The 24,093-nt window shown below is 42.2% G+C and overlaps 1 protein-coding gene across 1 annotated transcript; it reads right to left on the bottom strand.

Annotated features, from left to right (window-relative positions):
* Positions 1 to 524: 524 nt before the first annotated feature.
* Positions 525 to 23,021, bottom strand: trpm1b (transient receptor potential cation channel, subfamily M, member 1b; the record flags this gene model as incomplete). The annotated part of the gene is made up of 27 exons (XM_083666430.1): positions 525 to 2,088; positions 2,332 to 2,464; positions 4,566 to 4,783; positions 4,884 to 5,028; positions 5,126 to 5,146; positions 5,744 to 5,918; positions 6,456 to 6,707; positions 6,903 to 7,031; positions 7,197 to 7,325; positions 7,469 to 7,600; positions 7,831 to 8,059; positions 8,221 to 8,513; positions 8,667 to 8,696; positions 8,817 to 8,957; positions 9,122 to 9,172; positions 9,318 to 9,452; positions 9,614 to 9,775; positions 10,458 to 10,558; positions 10,667 to 10,739; positions 12,713 to 12,836; positions 13,110 to 13,284; positions 13,677 to 13,848; positions 13,972 to 14,096; positions 14,467 to 14,680; positions 14,808 to 15,012; positions 15,802 to 15,878; positions 22,944 to 23,021. The coding sequence occupies 27 exons, from the start codon at positions 23,019 to 23,021 to the stop codon at positions 525 to 527; spliced, it is 5,283 nt and encodes a 1,760-aa protein (XP_083522556.1).
* Positions 23,022 to 24,093: the final 1,072 nt, after the last annotated feature.

Raw genomic sequence — 24,093 nt, 5'->3', positions numbered from 1 at the left:
GAATGTGTTTCAAAGTAAAGAATGTGAACAGTATAACAGAGTTGTGTATGCCTCTATACCCGTCCTCTAATTGTATTTAGAGGATTTGGTATTTAGTTCGGTACAGGAGGCAACAGTGCACTGAGTGACAATACATCCAACAACTTTTATTTTCTCACATTTTCACTTCATTTTTTTTTAGGTAGCATGAGGTAGTTACCTTTTCCATTTGTATCCCCACAATGTTCATACGTACAACTGTGTATTATTCACATGTCCTGTATATTTTTTTACATTGCAACAAATCCCACTGCTCTAAATGAACAACTACCACCCCGTAATAATATTTTTGAACAATTTGACAGAAAATGAATGATTCTATATTGCCTGTTATACCGAAGACAAATAACTACACAGAGATACATTGAAAAATACACTAGCGGGTTAAAGACCTTGACTACCAGTATTCACTAAGAGTATTGTGGGTGTCTATGAAGGTTTGGACTGTATTTTCAGTCTCTGATTCCATGGCAGAATCACTCTGGTCAGCAGTCTGTCACAGCTGACAACCTGTCCCCTGGCTCTCTCTTCTCCTCAGCCTCTCTCTTGTCCTCTAATCCTTTCTTGTAATCTCCATCCATCTTCTCCTCCTCCTTTGGCTCATCAACCGAGCCCTTACTTGCTCCAGAAATATCTATCTCACTACTAGAGGGTCTGGGATTCTCCATGTTTTCACCCAAGCTCTTTACCCTCTGCTGACTGTTATCCCAGCTCTTTGACCGGTTAGACAGGAACATCTTATCCTCACCCACAAGTAGGTAGTCTTTTTCATTGCTGTCCTCCGGGCCTTTATCCTCCTCCACCTTTGGCTGGTCCTCCTCAATCTCTATTGTAGGAAGAGTCAGTTTAGTTTTTTTATCCTCCTCCACCTTTGGCTGGTCCTCCTCAATCTCTATTGTAGGCGGAGTCAGTTTAGTTTTTTTATCCTCCTCCACCTTTGGCTGGTCCTCCTCAATCTCTATTGTAGGCGGAGTCAGTTTAGTTTTTTTATCCTCCTCCACCTTTGGCTGGTCCTCCTCAATCTCTATTGTAGGCGGAGTCAGTTTAGTTTTTTTATCCTCCTCCACCTTTGGCTGGTCCTCCTCAATCTCTATTCTAGGAGGAGTCAGTTCAGTCTCTGGAGGAATCAGCACAGTCAGAGTGTTCTGCTGTTCAGGCTCTGCAGGGACAGTGAGCATGTCAGGCTGCTGGACAGGACTCCTGACCACAGACACTTTGGGTGCATGTCCGAAGAAGCTGGGATGGACCTTATACTCAAAGCAGGCTGGCCACTGACTTGGAGACTTCACCACCTGGTCCATGAGAGAGCTGTAGTCTGTAGCCCAGAGGGCAGCATCACCTGGCTCAGCAGGGTTGAAGATGATGCTGCTTGAGGCCTTTCTCTTGGAGGAAGGTGAGGTGCTCAAGTTTTCGGGAAGGTAGCATTTCAAAACTTTAGGCTTCTCTAAGGGGTAGGAGATGGTAGCTTCTAGTTTGGCCCTCTCAGTTGGTAGACCAGCTTTCTCTAATGCGATATCTAGTGGATCTCTACTGTGTGGTGTTTTCTCTTTAGGTGTGTCGTTCACAGCCTCTCCATCACCTGCCACAGCTTCATACGTCTGCTCACATGGAGATATCAGGATGTCTACACCTGCCATGGGACGTCTTCTTGGTCCTGCATCCACCTCTAAGCTATGACCATACTCCTTGACGCTAGAGACGCAGGAGGCTTGCCGTTGGCTCCTCTGTCGCTCAACACCTTGCTGGGCCAACCGTTCTGATTCCCTCTGTTCTTCCATGTCCAGGTGAAAACGGTAGAGGCTGTAGCCATCAGCGCTGTTGATGCTGCCTTGGCGATGCAAGCCGCTGGGGTCGTATATAGAGGATGCCCCTGAGCGAGTGCGGGTCAGCTCAGCGTGGTCCACCCCAGCCAGTTTCTCCAGGGCATTCACCATGCGCCCGTTGATCTCCTCTAGCTGTGCCAACCGTAGGTCCACTGTCTGAATGGAAGCCTTCATAGTGTTCTCCCTCTCATTCACCTCCTCTAGACGCATAGACATGTTCTCAACCCTGCAAGAAACATAAGCAAGATTCAGAAGTGGCTCGAGGTTAACATTTATGTCACACTTGAATATGAAATGCAACATTTACATTATACTGTCAGTTGCTGCACACATTCATTTTGTAAAATGCTACATTTCAGCTACATGTGCTATGTTCATGCCACATAAAACATAATAACATGTTTTATTTTAATATTCTCTGTATCATTTCTGGTGACCATTGTGATTGGGCATGGAATTTGTGTCTTACCTTTCAGATGTAACCTTGATGCGCTCATCACTAGAGGACTGCAGCTCATCCTCCTTATTGCGGAAATATTCCTCCACACACTGTTCCTCAAACTCATACAGATTCTTCAACTCCTCTGGGTTCAGCCTCAGCTCTGTGGGAAGAACCATATCATAACTACTGTAGCATCATGTACAGTTAGGTCCATATATATTTGGACTCTGACACAATTTTTGTTATTTTAGCTGTTTATCAAAACATATTCAAGTTACAGTTATATATAATATGGGCTTAAAGTGCAGACTCTCAGCTTTAATTTGAGGGTATTCACATCCAAATTGGAGGAAGGGTTTAGGAATTACAGCTCTTTAATATGTAGCCCCCTCTTTTTCAAGGGACCAAAAGCAATTGGACAATTAACTCAAAAGCTGTTTCATGGACAGGTGTGGGCTATTCTTTTGTTATTTCTTTATCAATTAAGCAGGTGAAAGGTCTGAGTTGATTCCAAGTGTGGCATTTGCATTTGGAAGCTGTTGCTGTGAACGCACAACATGCGGTCAAAGGAGCTCTCAATGCAAGTGAAACAGGCCATCCTTAGGCTGCAAAAACAAAAAAATCCACCAGAGAGATAGCGGCAACATTAGGAGTGGCCAAATCAACAGTTTGGTACATTCTGAGAAAAAAAGAACGCACTGGTGAGCTCGGCAACACAAAAAGGCCTGAACATCCACGGAAGACAATAGTGGTGGATGATCGCAGGATCCTTCACATGGTAAAGAAAAACCCCTTCACAACATCCAGCCAAGTGAAGAACACTATCCAGGAGGTAGGCATATCATTATCCAAGTCTACCATAAAGAGAAGATTTCACGAGAGCAAATACAGAAGGTTCACCACAAGGTGCAAACCATTCATAAGCATCAAGAATAGAAAGGCCAGATTAGACTTTGCCATTCTTTGGACAGATGAAACTAAGATCAACCTGTACCAGAATGATGGGAAGAAAAAAGTATGGAGAAGGCTTGGAACTGCTCATGATCAGAAGCATACCACATCATCTATAAAACACGGTGGAGGCAGTGTGATGGCATGGGCATGCATGGCTTCCAATGGCGCTGGATCACTAGTGTTGATGTGACAGAAGACAGAAGCAGCCGGATGAATTCTGAAGTGTTTAGGGATATACTGTCTGCTCAGATTCAACCAAATTCAACAAAGTTGATTAGACGGCGCTTCACAGTACAGATGAACAATGACTCAAAACATACTGCGAAATCAACCCAGGAGTTTTGTAAGGCAAAGAAGTGGAATATTCTGCAATGGCCGAGTCAATCACCTGATCTCAACCCGATCGAGCATGCATTTCACTTGCTGTAGACAAAACTAAAGGCAGAAAGACCCACAAACAAACAACAACTGAAGACAGCTGCAGTAAAGGCCTGGCAAAGCATCACAAAGGAGGAAACCCAGCATTTGGTGATGTCCATGGGTTCCAGACTTCAGGCAGTCATTGCCTGCAAAGGATTCTCGACGAAGTATTAAAAATGAACACATTATTTGTGATCATGTTAATTTGTCCAATTACATTTGAGCCCCTGAAAATAGGGGACTCTGGATAAAAATGGTTGCAATTCCTAAACGTTTCATACAATATTTTTGTTCAACCCCTTGAATTAAAGCTGAAAGTCTGCACTTCAATTGAATCTCGATTGTTTCATTTCAAATCCATTGTGGTGGCGTACAGAGCCAAAATTATGAAAATTGTGTCACTGTCCAAATATTTCCGGAAAATTGTACTTACAATTTTAAAACAATAATTTAAAAACAAATATACATGTCAGCCGAAATAGAATATTTTATGAAGAGCCACTCCATTGTAACTTAGGTTAAAATAGCTCACTGCTCTCAAGCAAATTGCTGTCAATCATCATACTTGTCACTTATGAGAGAGGATAGTGCTTTAACCTCTTAAACTGCATGGGCCCATATTTGGGCCCAAATTCAGCTTTAATTTGATTATTAATTTGATTATTGTTTACTTTATCTATTTGTCATGTGTAGTATGTTATTCTGAACTATGATCTGAGCATATCCACACAAAACTTCAAGTTGTTACCTATCAAATGGCATCCTTGCATCTGATCATCATATTTCTAATGTTATAAGCGATTTAGTTGGGGTCTGGTTTTTAGGCAGAAATGAGTCAAATAGGGCATGGAGTTTAAGTGTTTTTTTTTAATGAAGTAGAGACTCACTGAGTCCTCTGTCCTTCTCATCCAGTTCCCCCTCCTGCCTCGGCTTAACACAGCGACAGCGACAGCGGCGGCACAGCCTGCAGAACAGGATGTAGAGGTGGCTGAGGATGATCATAGGAGGAGGGAGGATGGGCCGGTCATGGAAGGTCATAATCAGCTGATATCTCTGGAACTTCCACACCTGGTTGGAGATGGACTTGATCTCACAGAAGGTGTTACTGTAGAAAAGTAAGCAAAGGTCAAGTGACTGTCTAAGCAAGGCAAAATAACCACTCTTACTGTATGTAGTGCCCAGCAGTTGTAGTAGCCTACACTCACTTGAAGACGGCAATGAGTAAGTTGACCAGAAGGATGTTTGCCACGAGTAAGTAGCAGGCCATAATGGCAGGGGTGAGCCAGGCACCAGGGATGCAGGGAGGTAGTTTCTTCCCATCCTCATCGTACAAATTATCACCACAAGGAGCTGTGGGAAAAGGGAAAAAATGGTTTGGCCATGAATAGTAAAATCTCTACTGTATATTGCCCCTTTAAAAACTAAACTGGATCTGAGGAATACTCACGGTTGATTTCCATAGCATAGACTTCAAGCAATTCCAGAAATGCCCAGTAACAGAGAAATAATAAGAAAAGCAGAATGAAAAGTCATGAACACAGACACTACATCATACTTCTGTCATGGTCAAGATGAGGTGCACTTGAAGTCAATACTGTGCTTTGCTAAGAGATGGAGTGCCACATTTTGGTTTATTTTTTTATTCATTCACAATTGAATATTACTAATCTAATACTAATATTATAAATCAACTTCACCTTGACAAAAGAAACAAAGTGCATGCTAATTAAACTAGAGGGCGGATGATCATTAATGAAGTCAGGAAATAATGATACCAACTCCACTCCTCTTGAGTTATAGGCAGTGATAATGAGAGGATTAATGTTATCAAGTACCTGCACCTTTGCAAATGTGCCTGCAGAGGGCACAAATAACTTGAGGAATACAAGTCTATCAAAAGTCTGTCCATACAGACACGGTGCAGGGAACAGGTACAACAAGGTACAGGGAAACAAGTAGAATATGCAAAAGACAAAGAGTACGGGGACTATATCTGGATAAATATGGGACTGATCATCCGCCCTAGAATCAGGAAACAGAATCTTACTATGAATTCTACTCTTACGGTCTATCGAGTCCGCAAACACCTCTCCATAGATCATCCAGTAGGGCATGTAGAAGATGTTTCGGGCCAGGCGCCAGGTGGGCTCCTCGTCAGGGTGCAGGATAGCCTGGCGGGCCACTCCGAAGCTCATCAGCACCACCAGCATGATCACCACAAAGTACAGCATGTCAATCATCTGGAACATAGCAGCACAACGGGGAGATCAACATTAACTTCAACAGACCTTGTCTTCATGTCCCTCTCTCCTTTTGGTCAGCCTCAGGCCTTAACACAATCTGATAGGTTACTCCCAGTGATTATGGGTAGTAGTAATTGTACTTTACTGCACTGTACTGTATACCATAATGCAATACTTGGTAAAGGGAGCTATGGTTCAGAGTTGTTGAAATAGTCACTACTAACTTCAGCTATCTTTGGCCACCACTAACAAAAAAAAACAATTTGGCCATAAATGTTGAACTTTATTTTGTTCCCCAATCACTCCCATTATTTGTTGTGTTAGCGGTGGCTTAAAATCACAGAAGTTAGCAGTGGCTATTTAAACAACCATGGAATACAGGTTCTCCTGGCCCATGGACTACTTCAAGGTAAGGAACCATCTGACTATAAGTTGTCAAATAGTGAACTATACCCTTTAACAGTTTCTGGTGACACGATGAATAAACGATGAATAAACATGTCAAAATCATAGTGAAAAGGTAGATGTTATTACCATTTTTCCAATCATCATAACATAGGGTCCCAGGTACTTGTTCACTCCGAAGATGTCCAGCACGCGGATGTACCAGAAGATGATGTCGATGCAGTATATGACTCGACCGTAGCCCATGTAAGGCTCCTGCTGCAGACGCAGCAGTAGACCCAGCAGAAAAGTGGAAATGGCCGCCAGGTCTGTGATGTTCCAGTACTCCTCCAGCCACACATTGATCTTTTGTTTCAGTTTACCTGGCTCCGACATCAAGATCTGGGGAGCAGATTAGCAGTGTTCATACATCTAGATGTCTCACCTGGTAGATATGATACAAACTAAAATGTCTCATTTAATAGTTTGTAAAAATCTGTCATGGATGATTCATTACACATTTATCTGGACAGTGGCAACTGAGAAGATAATTTGACTGTTTTTGAAATAAAAATAAAATAAATGTTTTGGCTTTACCTGTCGGATTTTTTCACAGCCAAGTGTCAGGATGTATGAGATGACTATGAATTCCTGCAGAGTCGGACAGCGCTCCATTTTCACCAATATGATGTAATTGTATAACATCAGGTAGCCAAGGTATGAAATCTACCACAGGAAAATAAGTCATATAATATTATACAGAATGCTATATTGAACCATTGGATCAAGTACTACAAGGATACACAATCGTCATCAACTATCTTCATCCATTGTTGTGTTTTTCTTTTAGTAATATACAAACTATAATTTGAATGAACATTCAGTCCTTACAGTATTGAACCAGAACTTGGTGTAAGGGGCATCATAAAACTCATAGATCTTCCTTCCGATGGGTATCGTGCGGACCTTGGGGCCCTCCTCGTCATCCCCCTTCTTAGACACTGCTTCAGAATTGGCATCCTGAAACAGCATTCAGTGTTATGAGCTCATCCTCACTAAAAGTACACAGAGCTGCCAAACACATGGAATCATACAGAACCAAGGACAGAGTCATTCTCTCATACTGATAAACATCTAACTCTGGTATTTTTGTCAACCTGTACCTTGCCTGCCTTATCGTCATCCTTATTGTCTTTTCCCTCTTCGTTGTCTCCTGAGCCGTGATAGGACATTTCATCTCCAATACGGAAATCCAACAGCAGAATCAAGGGTGGAAAGAACAGGCTTAGAATAACCTGGAAGACAAGGATGCATTTAATGTAAGTCCTAAGTAAGTGTAATGTAAGTTTGTTGTGTATTTTCTTCCTGATGAAAATACTGCACAAACGTAGTTCTGATTAATGATATCATTACATTTCAGATATAAAGGGTCTAGGTATCTTCAGGTGTTATGTAAAGAGATGATGGTGTTATGTAAAGTTTCAGCAATGTGCTTTCTCAGGTACAATAGAACCCTATACGCGACCTTCAGGCAAGGGTTTTTGCCCATCCTCAGGCAGCCCATCCACATGTCCGTCAGTAGCATCTGGCAGCAGGTGTGGGCGATGAAGTCTCGGTGCTTGGCCGCCACCGCCAGCTTCAGACAGGTAGAGTTACTCCAGTTCTTCAGCTCGTAGGTCAGGAGCTTCATGGCCACCTGCTCATCGTGCTTATAGGACTGGTCAAGAAGTTCATAGGCTAGCTTGCCAAACTCCCTATGACAGATAGAGGAATACACTTGTCACACTGTATTTCATTGAATACGTTTCAATCTTACTGAGTGATGCATAAGCCAAGTATGAAATGATCAGGTCATTTGTAATCATCAGTGGCAACGCACCTGACTGTGATCAATTCAACATGGAGTAAAACTCACACTGAGTTGTTTTCCAGGTCCTGGGAGATGTCATCCACCAGCTCGCTCTCAGAGGACTCTTGAGCCATGGCCTTGTAGAGCTTACAAGCAACCAGGGCCTTAGCCATGGCCTCCTCTCCTTTCTGCCACAGGAAGAGCGCCATCTTCTGGCGCTTCATCAGCACTGCCCACACCATCAGCTCATGGAAGGGGAATGTGAATCGACAGAGCTCAGGATCGTCCACATCTATCTCAATTTCCTCTTCTTTCTTCTTCTTTGGCTTTCTCTTACCCTTTGTACGTGGCTCATCGTCCTAGTGGAATATAGGATGGTTGTCAGGGTGACAGTTGTCAGGGTGGGATTCATGTTCATCTGTGATGCGTGAACTGTAGTTGACAGGATATGATATACATAGTCCAGTTGAAATAAGGAGAGACTCTATGAATTTATTAAGCTGTGTTCTTACCTCCATACCCAGGAGTTTCAGGGCTTTTGGCTGAAAATGATAAGAAGATGGGTAAAAATTTGCTCAGACATTTTTTATATCAAAAGCAGCCTATCTGAAATTGATGGGCTCTTTGGTTGATGAGAAACGTTCTGACATGGTGCAACTAACCCTTTTCAACCCATACAGGTTATTGTAGAGAGAGCGGAAGCCCTTCCTCGTATAATTACAGCGGTAAGCCCCGCCCATGAGGAACTCCAGCACTAGTCCAATATCAATCAGGGTGATCTGATAATCTGGGGGAAGGTTTCCCTGAAATTACAAGTTAATAGGTTACACTGAGTGAGATTACATCACAACATTGTGAAATTGTCTAGAGAACACCATTTGATTGAATTGAAATATTCACATCTGTTCTACAGAGCTTGAGAGGAATATCTACTCTACTCATATGTACAAAAAATGCGACACATTACCTTTTTAACATCCCTCACCACGCCGTGCAGTGTATTAACAGGGCCCAGCCTCTGTGTGGTACAAAAAATACAAAAAGGTCCAAAATAAACACCTCATCCTCTGACTGCAAAGGGTTAATCTGTACGTTTCTTTGTGGAGGCACAGTGACCCTCACTCTCTGTCTCTGCACATTAGACGGGTCACTTCTCAGCTCACCGTGTTGTATAATTCCTCCAGACGGGGGATGGTGAGGAAGTGATGGATGTTCACCCCGTTCTCAATGAGCAGTTTGACAAAGTCCACCCTATCCAGCACCAAGGCGTCCATCATGGCCTGCTCCAGGGAATTCACCTAAGAGAGGGCCATGCGGGGCACCCATGAGTGTCTAAGTACATACACATCCACTGACTGACTCATGACAAAAGTACCTTGAAGAGGTCTATATTAGGAGAGTTTAGGACTGTCAAAATGATAGTCATTCGTTGTGTAAACCTCCGGTCATAGTTTCTTACCCAGCGAGTTAACTCTATCTTCCTGGGATCTGTTTCCACGGGAGGCTCAACTTTTGCCTTCCCTCCCTTGCCCTTCCCCTTCTTTCCTCTGGCCTTGGTGCGTGTGCTAGAAGGGCTCTTAGGCCTCTCCTGGGCAGCAGCGTCAGTCAGGGCATTGGCAGGCTGTAGGAGCAGGGAGTAGGAGTTGTGGAAATACAATAGTGTATGTCAGCATATTTACTGGTTAGAGGTCAGTGATGACTACAGAGGTTGTTTACCACACTGTTTACTGAATTGGCCACAGGCTTTATCTAATGCTCATTGCACAAAGTCATGGTGATTTTTGTGTATGTGTTCCCTAGCTGTGTACCTACTGTAGAAGGATTAATCTCCTATTTAATATTCATCAAGATCAGGAAAACTGGCGCTCACAGTTCAGAGGTACATTTTTGGTAATGGGAATGGAGAGGGAGAGGTTTTTACCAACCCATTATGCACTATTAAGAATGGTACGGCAGTATTATAATAGTATTATGACAATCATACTTATGTGATATTAAATCATGTCATGAATTTATGCCCTGCAGGATTGTCCTAGATTTCTGCAGATAAACCTTTGTTAGGAACTTAGGATCAAAAGTTCATGCAGAGCTCCCTTGAAAAAGAGACTATTATCTCTAAAGAATAAATAACATTTCAAAAGCGTTTCTGTTATTGTACGTATTCCAGAAAGAAAATGTTTGATAAATATGGGAAATATGGCTTTTTCTTCTGCCTTTTCTAATGCTTGAGGTTATGATTCTGAGCAAGCTTGTATTGTAACTGTCCAAGACAATACACTGGTGGACTGGTGGAAGGCACTCACGGGTAAATGGTGTCCGTAAACGAAGATCTGATTGCGAGCGATATCCACCCTGTTCCAGGCCAGAGCCAGACTCAGCTGGTCTGGGGCTGAGGCATTGGTGCCTGACAACACACACAGTGTAGACACACAAAGTGAGGCTTGTGTAAATGTGCAACTTTGGTAAATTATAATCAGATTGTGTTTTACAATAAAGTAAAGTAAGAGAGTACCTTTTAGTAAAGCAGTAAGAATGGCCATTTCAATATCTTGCTGTGCCTCGGCACCCATTCGAAAAACTGTTATCTATGTTTTAGAAAAGAGAAGGTTCTGTTTCTGCTCTCAGTTTTAAGTTCAGTTCATAAAGTAACGTCCAAGTGTGTAATTGAGTAAGAAAGTTAATAAATAAATGAATAAAATAACAAATGAATGAATGAATGAATGAATGAATGAATGAATAATATGTACTCAATTTCTTTTCATTTAAGGTCTCTTTTCCATGTATATGTGTGCGAACAGACAAACAAACAAATAAATAAATGAATTCCCCTTTCTTAGTCACTGGTGCGTATGACTGGATGCACCTGATTAGTGGCTCATGCTGCTGTAGGTATGTAGTTGTTTACAGACTCAATGCTCTCATTATACATCTGAGTCGTCTCTCTGATTCACACTTAGCATGGCTGGCTAATTTGCTTGTCTGATGGAATGATAGCTCTAGCTTTGTTGCAGCTGGACTATATCAAATGGTATTAGCCTGAAGGCCCTGTCACATGCACAGCCATGGTAAATGGGATTATGTTGGCATGAATATGTGGCAATGTGCCAGAGATTTCCACACTGGTCTTGGGATGCGTTGATAATGAGAGGCTGCATGTGTCAGTGCTGGGCCGCTAGATTGGAACCTCGTGGTTGTGATGTTCTCTTTGGTGGGAAAACAACTTTGGCTTGTGTATTCATAAGCAAGTAATTTAGTTAAGATAAAAATGCAGCAGTGTGGGTAGGGCACAGGAGAGTGCATAGACACTTTCAATCAGAGCCTGTATTTGTCTGGCCCAGCTGTTGACATGAAATGCATTTAAGGCTGCAGGATTATAAAGGTCTAGACTGTGGCACAGAGACACCTGCAGGATAGTAATGGATAGGCTTAAGGGCAGACATTGGAACCGGCAATGGATTGCCCTTTTAACCAAATAGATATAGCTCTGAAACTTGACAGGCCTTCTGCCAGGCCGTTCGAATCCAACATCAGTGGAAACAAACTAAGGGACAGAAAAGCACAGCAGTGCAGTCTTTTTACAGGCATTTTAAATAGGTCGTCATACCAGATCTTTGCTTATCTGAGTGGGATGTGTAGGGGGCATTAAGCGGTCTAATACGCTATGGTTACAGACACTCTAGTGAAAGAGTATCACTCCTGGGACTGAAAAAAGCCCAGAGAGAATTAGCATGGGGAGAGGAGCCTCTGTGAGGATTAGGGAGTTGGATCTCCACTTCCATCTGTGTGGGGCAGGCTACTGTGGGCGAATGGAGGAGGAGACCCTGGGTGAACAGGTGGCTGTGTGCACTGATCTCTCCAGCCCAGATGTATGGAGTCTGGAGATTATCTCCAGTGGGTATTACAAACTACTAATCACATCACTTATACTGGAAGCTCAGGAGATCAGGTTGTCCAGCAAACGCTTTGAGTGACACTTTGGGCAAATGGGGCAATCTGCTAACTGTGAAGACACTTACAAGGCCATATTTTCACTCAAGAGCATTTATATACACTTATTACATGGAATTAAACAGCTATATGCTGAAGAACTTGTCCACTGGTCATTCTACAGGCAGTGGGGTATGTGATCCTCACATTAGGGGTCATGATGTGCTACACTCTGGTATAAGGTTAAGCTGTACATGCCCAGGATTACATTATGATGAGAGTCACATGACATGACCAACCTGTTAGTTTAACAGAGACAGTGATGGGGAAGTTGTAGGGAGCATGTTTATTCACAAAACCAATGGATGAAGTCAACAGATATGAGAACAAATGAATGACAATGGAGAACAACTTTCTTTTTTTTGTTGAATGGACGATGTTTATTGATGAACTCATTCACAGAATGCAATAACGTTTCTGTTACAAAGACCTAGGGATTCACACTGTAGGAAGCATAAATATAGACCTACTTTAACATCCAGATAAAGGCTCTTCAAGCTAAGAATACAGAATCATGTCTTCTTTGATTTAAACATAGAGACTGTTGTGTTTTAGTCATTCCTCTACTCACCAGTTCTCGTTTCTTCATACACTCCATGACCATGAGCAGGATTTGCTGAGACTGGCTCTTGGTGTAATTGAATGTCTTTTGAATGGTGACCAGGAGCTGATCCCTCACACTCTCATTGATCATGCTGGGAAAAAAGGAAAAATGTGGAAATCAGTTCAAATCAAGCAGGCCATTCCAATGTATGGTCCTCTGTGGCTTAGTTAGTAGAGCATGGCGCCAACAATGCTAAGGTCATGGGTTTGATTCCTGCTGGGACCATATATACTGAAATGTATGCACTCACTGCAATGTAAGTCGCTTTGGATAAAAGCGTCAGCTAAATGGCATATATTAAGTATGCAACAGTCACATGCATGTAGGTAGCGGTGGAGAACAAGCTGAATAGAGCTATTCTCACCCTTCGTCCTCAGAGTATTTGTGGGCAAAGGACATGATGTCCGAGGCTCGGCCGCTACCATCACACACCACCACGGGGACAGGAGGCACCTCTCTCAAGCTCTCCAGTGCGATAGAGATGACATTAGGTCCCCCCTCCACGATCAGACACACTAGTGGGACCCCCTGGCCCAACCCTGAAACACACAGTGGAGCATTCTAACTCTCATTCAGCCAAGTACCAGCCAAATATCTTGATGATTGTTTATTTTAAATGAAACTTCTTTCAATCTTCTAGCTATCAATGTGCCACCTCTTTGAGGTGTGGACAGACCATTGGTGCGAGGGAATGAAGTTAGTGGTGACAGCTGAGCATCCCTTTGCTGTCCCTGCCTTAACACGAGCTCCAGGCATAGGATGACAAAGGGAAACCCACAGGTCACAGAGACACTCTCCATCCGTACGTCCACAGGGAAAGAAACAGGACTGTGGATTATGCTTACACCATACAGTATACTGTAGAGTGAATCAGGACATTGTTTGGACAGAAATGCCCTTTGCTGGTCCGTGTCCTGAATGCTTGACTTACGGGAATTGATCTTCTGCAGGGAGATGTGCTTCTCCAGCTGCCTGCGTAGTTTGACCTCTGCTCCATACTTCCCACAGGTGCCATTGTCAGCTAGGATGAAGTGGGAGTGACTGTTGTTGAGTACAGACAGCTTGCTCAGAGGGTTGGACATGGTCTGGTAAGATCTGGTTACCTGTACAGAGCAGAAACACAAAATCCCATACTGAGAAAATAATACCAAAAATGTATAGGCCTACTGCCAATTTTGTGTTGTTGGTCTTCCTAGGAACTAAGGGGTATTTAGTCTCATACTTACATCCCTCCCAATGAGGTCCTCTTTATTCTCTATGATCCCCCATGGAGCTAAGCCTATGGCACACACCTTCCCTCTGGACTTAGAGGAGTGGTCTTTCAAGGCATCCCCAACATGGCGGATCACCCCTGGGAGATGAGGAACCAGAGACAGCCGGGTAAATAATAACATATTTTTCTGCTGGATGGATTTGTGCAAATTGTGCACTGCAGTGCTGTCTCGCATGTACGGTGCTTACACTGCATGATTATTCACACTTCAGCATCCTTGAGGTTAAATCATCCTAGTGAGAGCACTCTCAACTGTTTATCATGGAAGTAGATTAATACATGACCTGTGGCATTCTGTAATCCATTAGTTTCCCTTCGGACGTGGCTTAATTGATATCATGTGGGCTTACGGGTAATCTAATGCAATATGAGGTTGGGATTTGTGTGACAGTCTTCTTCCCCAACATTAGAATCATGATCATTCAGGCCTGTAAGAGTTTATACCCACCAGTGCTAACCCCACCAGTGAAGATCCAGGCGCCAGTGGTCACAGCAGCTTTGATCAGGCCTTTCCCAAAGACCTGCTTGAGTTTGGGCTGCATGTCAAAGTTCTGAAGGCCTCCATGGACAGAGATGAGCAGAGTAGGGAGCTCCAGTTGCCAGTCCTTTACCATCAGGTGTAACAGGTTATCTGGCTTGGTGTCATTGGACACTCTGATGTACTGGGAGAGAGAAGAGGAAAGAAGTTCTGTGTATGTGAGCCTCAAGGACCTATAGGTTACTATCTTTATAATGTACTTCATGACATACAGATAGGGATAGATTGTATGGATGCTGGACAGGGCATACCATGGCCTTGTTGATGAGGCCTCCTCCTTGGAACTCAATGGTGCCATAGGAATCGGTTGGGGAGGTCCTAGTGTGTTTGGCCACAGACCATCTCTCCTGTGTGGCATCAATCTGGATCAGTTGGTGGTTCTCCTCTGTGGGCTTGTTTGTGAGGGCACCAGGGAGGATGGCCACATGCTGTGTTATTACCTGACCACAGGCGCATCTACATGGGACACATCACAAGGCATTGTGAACATGATATAACTTACTCAATAAGCAACATTAGTTCAAATGGTCAAGGTAAACGGTGAGGAGTGAGATGCTAAAATATATAACTATTTGACATAAATGTAACATATCATATGACTATAGGAAAATAACGATAGCTGTGCAGTTGTATGGGCCCCAGAGCTTCTGTGCTCTTCATAACTGGTTTTGCAAAAAAATCCTGAACACGACACAATTCACTAGCTACAACATCGAGTGACATGGATTGAGAGGGGGCTGTTTTGTTTGTCTCTGTATAAATGCTGTCTTCTGTCCTCATTTCCCAGATGGGCCTAGCAGGCTCTTTTATGTGTGTGTGCCCATCATGGCCCATCTCTCTGGGAGATACGTGCCTCTGTGCACACAGGGCTTCTCTCTCTGGCAGCTCTCCACCTCACTGTCTGTGCTACAGGGCAGGCTTTATAAGTAGCGGGCAACCTCCATTGGAGGCTGGCGGAGGCCGTCGTCCGATTTCTACCTCCAGTGGCAGCCTCATATACTGTGCACTCTATGTTCAGAGCGACCTGCTTTTGCTCATGACCCCCTGTATCTGTGAAAGGCCATAAGATGTCACTGTGTGCCAAGCGTTACACAAGCATATCAAGTGCTTGCATGTCTGATTTGGTTTCATAGTGTAGTGACAGTAACATGTTCTACTAGGGTGACATACATACATACATACATACATACATACATACATTCAAATGATATGTTATTTTGTGCCGCAAGATGACATTTAGCTTACTTGGTTGGGTCTCTGCTTGGAAATATATGTATACATTCTCTTTTCTGAAAGGTCTTCTCTATCCAAGCTCTCTGTGTCTGAAAAAAACAAAAAAGAAAACTCAATCAGTCTGATTATACCATGGAATTCACTCCACAAAATGAGAGTGCCTGGGAATCAATCACATCATCATTTGCAATGAAAGATTTATCATACAATGGCCACAGGTGGACTGAAACAGTTGGAACAACAGACAGATCTCCCACTCAAATGTGCTTAATACCTATTACTGCAAGAATTTAGCTTTTAGTAACTAAAGTTTCACTGTGCTGAATGCTCCAAATCCTCTTACTGATCATAATCCTGACCAAAACAGTGAGGGTTACGTACAATACATGAAGGAGAAAAAAAACCAGTACAACATGGATCAGACAATGTTCTTGCTGTGGAAACAGTGCATCATTTCTGTCTAATACATGTTCAACCTGGATTATGAACAGATTAAAGTCATGTGTGCAGTCATATCCAGAGAGCCTAGGTGTATTGATCTTGAAACTTTGAAAGTTTGTTCAGTATATAGGACAGATGAGGCAAGAGAGGTCAAATAACAAAAGGAGGGGTTAGGTCCATAAGATGGACCTTTGGTTCGATCTAGAGCATGTCTGGTTTTGCCTGGGGTTATTAGTGCATATCAAATTGAATAACAGATCGGCTGTGAGTTGTTTGTTTTTTCGATTCTGAAAAAGACGCAATGGAATGCACCAAACAAAAGTAGCATTCCCATTCGATATATAAAATCCTGCTCAGAAAACTGATTGAACTGGTTCCAGTGCTGAGCAAAAATAACCTAGGTTCAAAGCGATATCTGTCTGGGCTTTTGTTGTTGGTGGTGCCCTAATTAAAGTTTCTGTAGCAAGTCTCTCTATGGCGATCAGGAAGAGAAAGCTGGAAATGGCATGAACAAAAAGCCTTGCCCAAATTGCACAACTTCAGCTACTGTAGTCGGATTGCAACACTGTTTAGTCCTCCATTCATAGTAAAAAGTTAAGTCATTAATTTGTTAACGTCTATTTAAATAAACAAAATAAAATTAAGTTGTCAAAATATTATATTAAGTCGAGCAGAACTACCGCTCCCTCCATTTTGAATGCTCTGTACAGTGTAAAAACCATGAGGAAGACATACATAGACATTTCCATGCATGAGTGACAAAGTCCAAAATCCTAGTAATGTTTTTGATTTCCATTTCTTTATGGCGAGTTAAAATAAATAAATAAATATCTATACATTCAGGTTTTCTATGCATTTCGTTGTTAACGCCCCAAAATTGTAAGCGCTCGAATTTACCTTTTGACACAAAACTGAGCACATTCTGAAACTATTTCTAATGTCAATGTTAGATTTGCTAATCGCTCTAAATGAGACCAACTGGCATCACAGCACTGAGCCTCTGACAAACTACAGTCTGCTTTGATCTCACAATTGTTATGATGGTACTGTGGCACCATTTACAGCAAGACTTATGTAGTATCATTTACAACCACCTCAATCCCACATCGCTTTCAAATACAGTTAGTTGGACCACTAATCATATGGTCCATCCATACGCAGGTAATTGACGATTCATCAGTAGCATCTGTGGAACACCTATGGTTCTCCATCCAGCCAGAGTGAGTCCTACCTCGAGTACTGATGGAGAGTGAGCCTGGTGGGGACAGAGGGAGGTCTATGGTGTGAAGCCTTCCATCTGAGATCCTGCCCGAGTCCCCTCTGGTGCTCCACAAGCAGGGTGCTCTCTCCCAGCTGTGCACTCCCAGTCTGCTGCCCACTGACTGAATCCCACAGGACATGAAACTTCATCACTTTATGAGGGGCAGTTCATATGATGAGCATGTGAGCAGGCTCTTTGTTCGGCAAAGTCTCATGACTCCAGTTCAAGGTAATCCTTTTGGGAGTCCCATGACCCCTCTCTCCTTGCCCACAGGGTATTTTCATCCCTCGCTAGAACAAGGCACAATAAATCTACTTTGATAGCCACCCCCTAATCTCCAATTTGTTGAGCCCCCTTTCTTTGTGCTCACTTCCCAGTGAGGATGATCTTAGGTTGTGTGGGAAGACTGTGATGGGGGAAGAAGAGTGACCAGTTCAGTGCGAGAGGCAGAAAGAGCAAGAGGAACTCCCCAACTTTTAATTTGAAAATGACCCCCCTCCTACTACATTGATTTCAACCCTATTTGCATAATTGAGAGAATTGGGCACAGGCATTCTTTTGAAAGGGCCCTTGTTAAGACATGACTGGACTCCAGTTGGGGGCAAGGTCATTCAATGCTAATTGCAGTTAATCTCTATTTCCACAAACCATGTTTTGGTCGAAGAAAGTAGGTTTTACTTTAGGCAGTGTGGATAAAGCAGGACTACTTTTATAATGTTTCTCTCTTTCAGAAAATATTCTTCAAGTAATTAGTTTTGTCAATGGTTTTTGGATGTCCATATCTCCATTTAAAAGTGGGTGATCTCTTACAGTAAAAAAGCTTCCCAACAGGTGATTTATACAGTAAGCAACTGTCGACTCTTCTAAGCCCACAGTTAGTGTGACCATGATGATTTAGTGGTGAATCAAATCTGACACTTCAGGCTCCACTGCCTCATTCTGAAAACAGAAAGTCTGGAGTGGAAACTCTTTCCGTGGCCATTTTGCGATTCACATTCTACCATGCCTGGGATGTACATAGGACAGTTTATTAGGTTAAAAAATAGATGATTTAGGACTTTAGGTCTGCACATTAGTATCCTAGACAGTAATTTCAAATAACTTTGTTGTGCATACATCATGGAATCATTTTCAAAATGTAAAATGGTCAAATAGTTATACACTCTTACAAGTACAGTACACACTCATAATTAGGAGAAGGGGTACATCCATTCTAACTGACGTTTGTATTTATTCACACGCTTTGTGTTCAAGTCAGGAGTTATTGTAAACCACTCAAAACCTTTTCTACTCAAAATGACTTTGAAAAACATTCCTTTTATGGTTGAAGCAAATCGTTTCAGCCTCACTGTAGCTAGGGTGAGAAAGTTGGGGATAGTTGGGGGGAGACAGAGAGGGTTAGGATCCCCTTCCCCCCCTCTGAGCCAGCCCTGAAGCACTGTGGTAAAAACGCACATGGACTGCTGTTAATTATAGCAGAAGAAAACAAAGAGCACTTCCAGAGAGGTTCGGCCAGTATGACGCACTTATTTCAGCTTACTTAAACTCATTATCTGCAGCAATTAAAACCAAAATCCAGTCAGCAACCAGCAGCCTCGTTAGAGCGACCTCTGAGCGCTTACAAAAACCTTCAAGGAGTAGAATTAGATACTGCAGGATCAAATTGTGTCACACTGGACAAATTAACAGAACTTATGGCTAACCTGGCAACAATAAACAGCATTCATTATTTATGCATGCAGATTTTTCAGATAAATGACCACAACACAAAAGAAAAATTGCGCAAGATTAGAATTAGAATTGCAAGATCAGCATTAGGATTGTCAAGGTTTGAAAGAAGATTATGAACAGATTATCCTTTCATGGCGTCCATTTTCCATAGCTATACTTTTCATCATTATTATTATTATTATACTATACATTTCCTAAAAATATGCTACATTAAGTGGGAAATTATACAGTGAGCAGAATGCATTGCATTGTATACACTACACTAGAGTGAAAGTTCACCAAGGCCAAGCTCTGTGGTATAAAAAGATCCATGTGATGGATACAGACACTCCTACTTCTAACAGTACCAGCCGTATTACTGTGTTACTAATATTAATATTCTCAGTCACTTAATGTTCTGTGAAGATAGCATATGACTGATGTTTAAACAGCATTGTGTTGCCAAGGCCAATATAAATTTCAAATGAATCACCACCCATTTCAAATGGAATCACATGGCCTTTGCCTGCTGACCCACAGCGTAGGGTAAGCTATCACAGTACACTTTGTTCCAGTACTGCAGTGACCACTTCTGGGTTTCTCAACCCTTGGTAGCTATGATAATATACAAGGAAGCTTATACTCCTTTTTTTCTCATTGTCAATGATAATGTTTGAACTTGTTTTTGCCGTAACAAAACATCAATTCCTTAAGTTGTCAAAGTCAAAGAGCTTTGTCTTTTTATGGGAGAATAATATACACTCTATATATAACAGTATATGCATTTATCAGATTGTGTCAGACTTGTGCACTGATGTATTAACAATCTAATAAATATGTTATAGATGCTAAAAGTTGTATTAAAGGAAGCTAGCTAGACAACAGAAGCCTAATCAAGCTTAAATGCAAGTGAAATGGATCAGAACGGATTTGGGGAACTTGTGTGGAATGTGATGTCACTAGAGGTGAAGATAAAAGGTAGTACTAATTGCTTAGCTGTGTGGATAAATGGAATTCCCAGAGTTAGATCTTAACGTCTTGTGACAGGGGGGAAACCCAGAGATGTATTTACCGTTGGGAGAATATACCATTTCAGACACAGATCAGATATTATATAGCCAAAAATGAGGGCTGTCATTATTCAATATTGCTGAAATGTTTCAGTTTAAAACAGATACTCAGACAAAAGTGATGTAGTAGACATTGAGTCTAGTGAGTTGGCCTCAATTTCCTGAACCTTTTGAAAATAGCCGCTTTTACTCGGCCTGTTTGTAAAGGGGCTCATTGTCCTTCTGGGTTTGAAAATCCAGTTAGCCATCACATGAGCACAACATGTCAGTGATTAGCCCCGAGATTTGAGGGAGTCATAAGACGTGTTTAAGGGTAGTGTGTTTGTGAGAGTGTGGGGCACTGTTTTCCTTGAGGACATAGTTTTGCTCAAGACAGATTGCTATCTTCTCCATACAGCGTAACATTTAAACCAAAAAGAAAAGCTTGAATAAATGAATATATGGAAAGAATGCTTGCAAAGCATCATTACATGGGTATTTTACTGTTGGTGTAGAAAATAATGTTACATGCACATCACATTACACAGATGCTATGCACAGAGCAGTGCCTGAAAAGGATAATGCTCTTTTGGCCATTCCATAGGCGTCGTACCCCCACGCTCACAAATCAATTCAGACCTAAATAAGAGTGTTTCAATTGGTTTGATATGGTGTTAAAGCCACTTTCCCAGTCATCTCTAGGAATATTGAAAGGTATACACAATAGATTACAGCATATACTGTACAATAGATACATTACAGTAAGCTAGGCTTGTGTCTGCTCTTTACTGTTCAGAGGTTTCAGATTAACACAGCACCCAGGGCATATTATACAGTACACAATGGGACCACAATAGCTTAATCCTAGAACATGTCATGACCCACTGTCAATAATAAAGTCTTCACAATTAATACAAACATTAAATCCTGGATTAAAGGTTAGAGTACAAAAATATTTTTTGTATTTGAACGGCTTTGCTGAGTCTTTTCTCCTCTGGCACCTTATTTTATTCTATAGGGCCAATGAATAAAATATCAAGCAACGCACTTGATCTCATCAAAAGCTAAAATATGCAAGATGAGTGTGTGCATCATCACAATATTTCGAGGAAACCCTTCATATCTCTGACTGTATTTTGCGACAGAAACCTACAAAGGAATTCTGGATTAAACACAGAAAATGAACAAAATACTACACTACATGTATTTAATGTATACAATCCCAGAATATAATGCTTGATATGTGCAATTAAGAAACAAGCACAGGATCAAACATCTTTCCAGTGTAACCTAATGCATACAACAACACTATACAACATTATTTCAGTAACTCAATTTGTACATAGTAGTGTATTGTATCCTAGGTAAATCCAGTTGCATTTTCATATGATAGGCTCTTACATTTAGAAATGTTAAACCTTTTCTCGAAGTCCAACGGGTCCTTGTTCACTAAAGACTACACTTACAATATTTGGCAGTGTTTGTGTCTACTACTATTTAAGATATTGAATTACAAAAATTCAACTCTATTTACCAAACATAATTGGCAAACAATTCTACTGTTTCACTTCTGGACAACTAGTAAATACACACATGAAACTTTTAAGCAAAAATCTTACATACAACAGTGGATGTTCTTATACCAAAAATAAACAAATGGATTTCTTTCAGACACTGTTACATTGTTGGGAGAGATGATACACTGTGGAAGTGTACTGTATACAGCCTTGTAGGCCTACTCTTCCTTCCTTGCTTTCAAGGACATATTTCTGAGTGTGTTAATCACATGAGAGCAGACATTAGAAAGAATGAAAGTCCTTAATCTGGCACAGCTGCTGGTGCCCACACTGGGCCATTATGAGGGATTAAACAGCAGTAGAGGGGAGAGTGGCTCTTGCAGGACTGCTTCACTGGAGACAGAGCTTGCCTTCACTGGACTGTAAGTGCAGGGACACATGATCATGAGCTCCTAGTGAACAGTGAACATGTGCTGCTCTCACACATGGCTGTGCTCTCACACACATACGTAACAACAGGAGCAACTCTGGGTTAGAACATGCATTCACTCATATGCAGGGTTTCCCAAATGTTGGTTAGGGGCCCACTACTGGGCTACAGTCAGATCCTCTTGCGGCATGGCTAAAACCGGGGTGTAGGTTGTTTGGTAAGTCACGACACAATGTGAAAGGTCACAAGGCAACAGTTTGTCAGTGGGAACCGCTACTCTAAAGAAGTACCATTTCCATTGACTAATACTCCATGACTGTCAGTGTCAAATACATGTAATATATATACATACATATACATATACATACATATACATGTATGTATATATCTATATCTATATCTATATCTATATCTATCTATCTATATATATATATATATGCTACAGAACATGTATTCTGTAATACGTTATCTAATCATCTACTGTATAAAAATGTAAATGTGAACTGTGATAACAATGTTTTTTGTCTATCATTGCTACATTCAAAATAAATGATATTGTTGCCAATGCCATTCAACGTCAGGTCAAAATCGATCACCATGAAAAGCATTTCACAAGCTGACTTACACTTGTTCACGAGCGGTGCTGTGGCACCACAGAGTCACCTGTTGCATGTGAAGCTCAGTTAGTAAAGCCCCCTGTCTGAAGAGTGACTGTTGCCTGCCAGTGCCGGCCAGGCTGCCCTTACCTTCTGGGACCCGGATACGGTGCGCTTGATGGAGGACCGTTGGAAAGAGGTCCTGGCCCCTAAACTCTTGCCCTCCATGTGTCACTCTCTGGTCTACACGTCACAGAGGCATGGTGTGTCAAGAGAGCAAGAGATCCTCAGTCTGCAGGTCAGGAGTCAGCAGTCACAGCACAACGCAGAACCAACGCAGAACCAACGCAGAACCAATATAGAACCAACGCAGACCATCCACCTCAGGACAGAGTCCTCAGGTCACTCAGAGAAAAGCGATGATCAGAGCGAGGATCATGTCGCTCCTCAACCCTCTCTGCCACTCTGCAACTGACTAGATAGAGGGACACCAGCGACAGATATAATAAATCACTCAATGACACGCTTGACACATAGACCCCTGGCCTCTGCCTGGCATCCCTTAATCGGGCTTAATGCTGCCGGCTCTTGGGAGCTTCAGAGTTTAATGGATAGAGATTTAATAAATGGTTATTGAAGGTAAATCTATTTGGCACACCATGGCCCCAAAAAAGGCTTAGAGAGGCCATGCAAGCTGAGAGGCTGGTGTTCGTCAACTGAGATGTAGACTAACACCAGAGACATGCCTGAGACATGGCTGAGTGTGCTGTCCTGTTCTGGCTAGGACGGATGCCTCCAGATGTGTCACAGACAGACGGAGAAAGAGAGACAGAGACAGAGCAGCAGAGCAGATGTTTGGCAGGCTGAGATTGTACATCCAGAAAAACAGATAGACAGAGGTGGCAAGACAGGGAGGAACTAAGTGTTCATACCAGGTGCAAAGATTGCACCTGTTTCCCCCCAAAAGGAAAAAAAAAACATAAGGGGTAGAACAAAAAGGTGAAATAAAGTTTACATTTAGACAGTTTTATGATTTTTTTTTTTCACAAACTTTGCATCTGGTGAAATCTCAGAGATTCAATCAAATCAAATGGAGATAGTGGCTTTTTGCAATGGCCTTTCAGAAGTGTGTTTGATGCACACAGCAGCATCACCTTGTATGTGGGAAGTTGACACTTGATTTAGAAAGTAGCAGTCCTGTGGCATGTACAGTACTAATGACAATTCTGACACATGCGACTGGACTGCCCAGTTCTGAGACTTGTGTGTCGAGTCCCTACAACCGGGATCCACTGTGGTG

Source organism: Argentina silus (genome assembly GCF_951799395.1).
Source record: "Argentina silus genome assembly, chromosome: 3".
NCBI lineage: Eukaryota > Metazoa > Chordata > Actinopteri > Argentiniformes > Argentinidae > Argentina > Argentina silus.
This window is presented reverse-complemented; position numbering and strand designations above follow the sequence as displayed.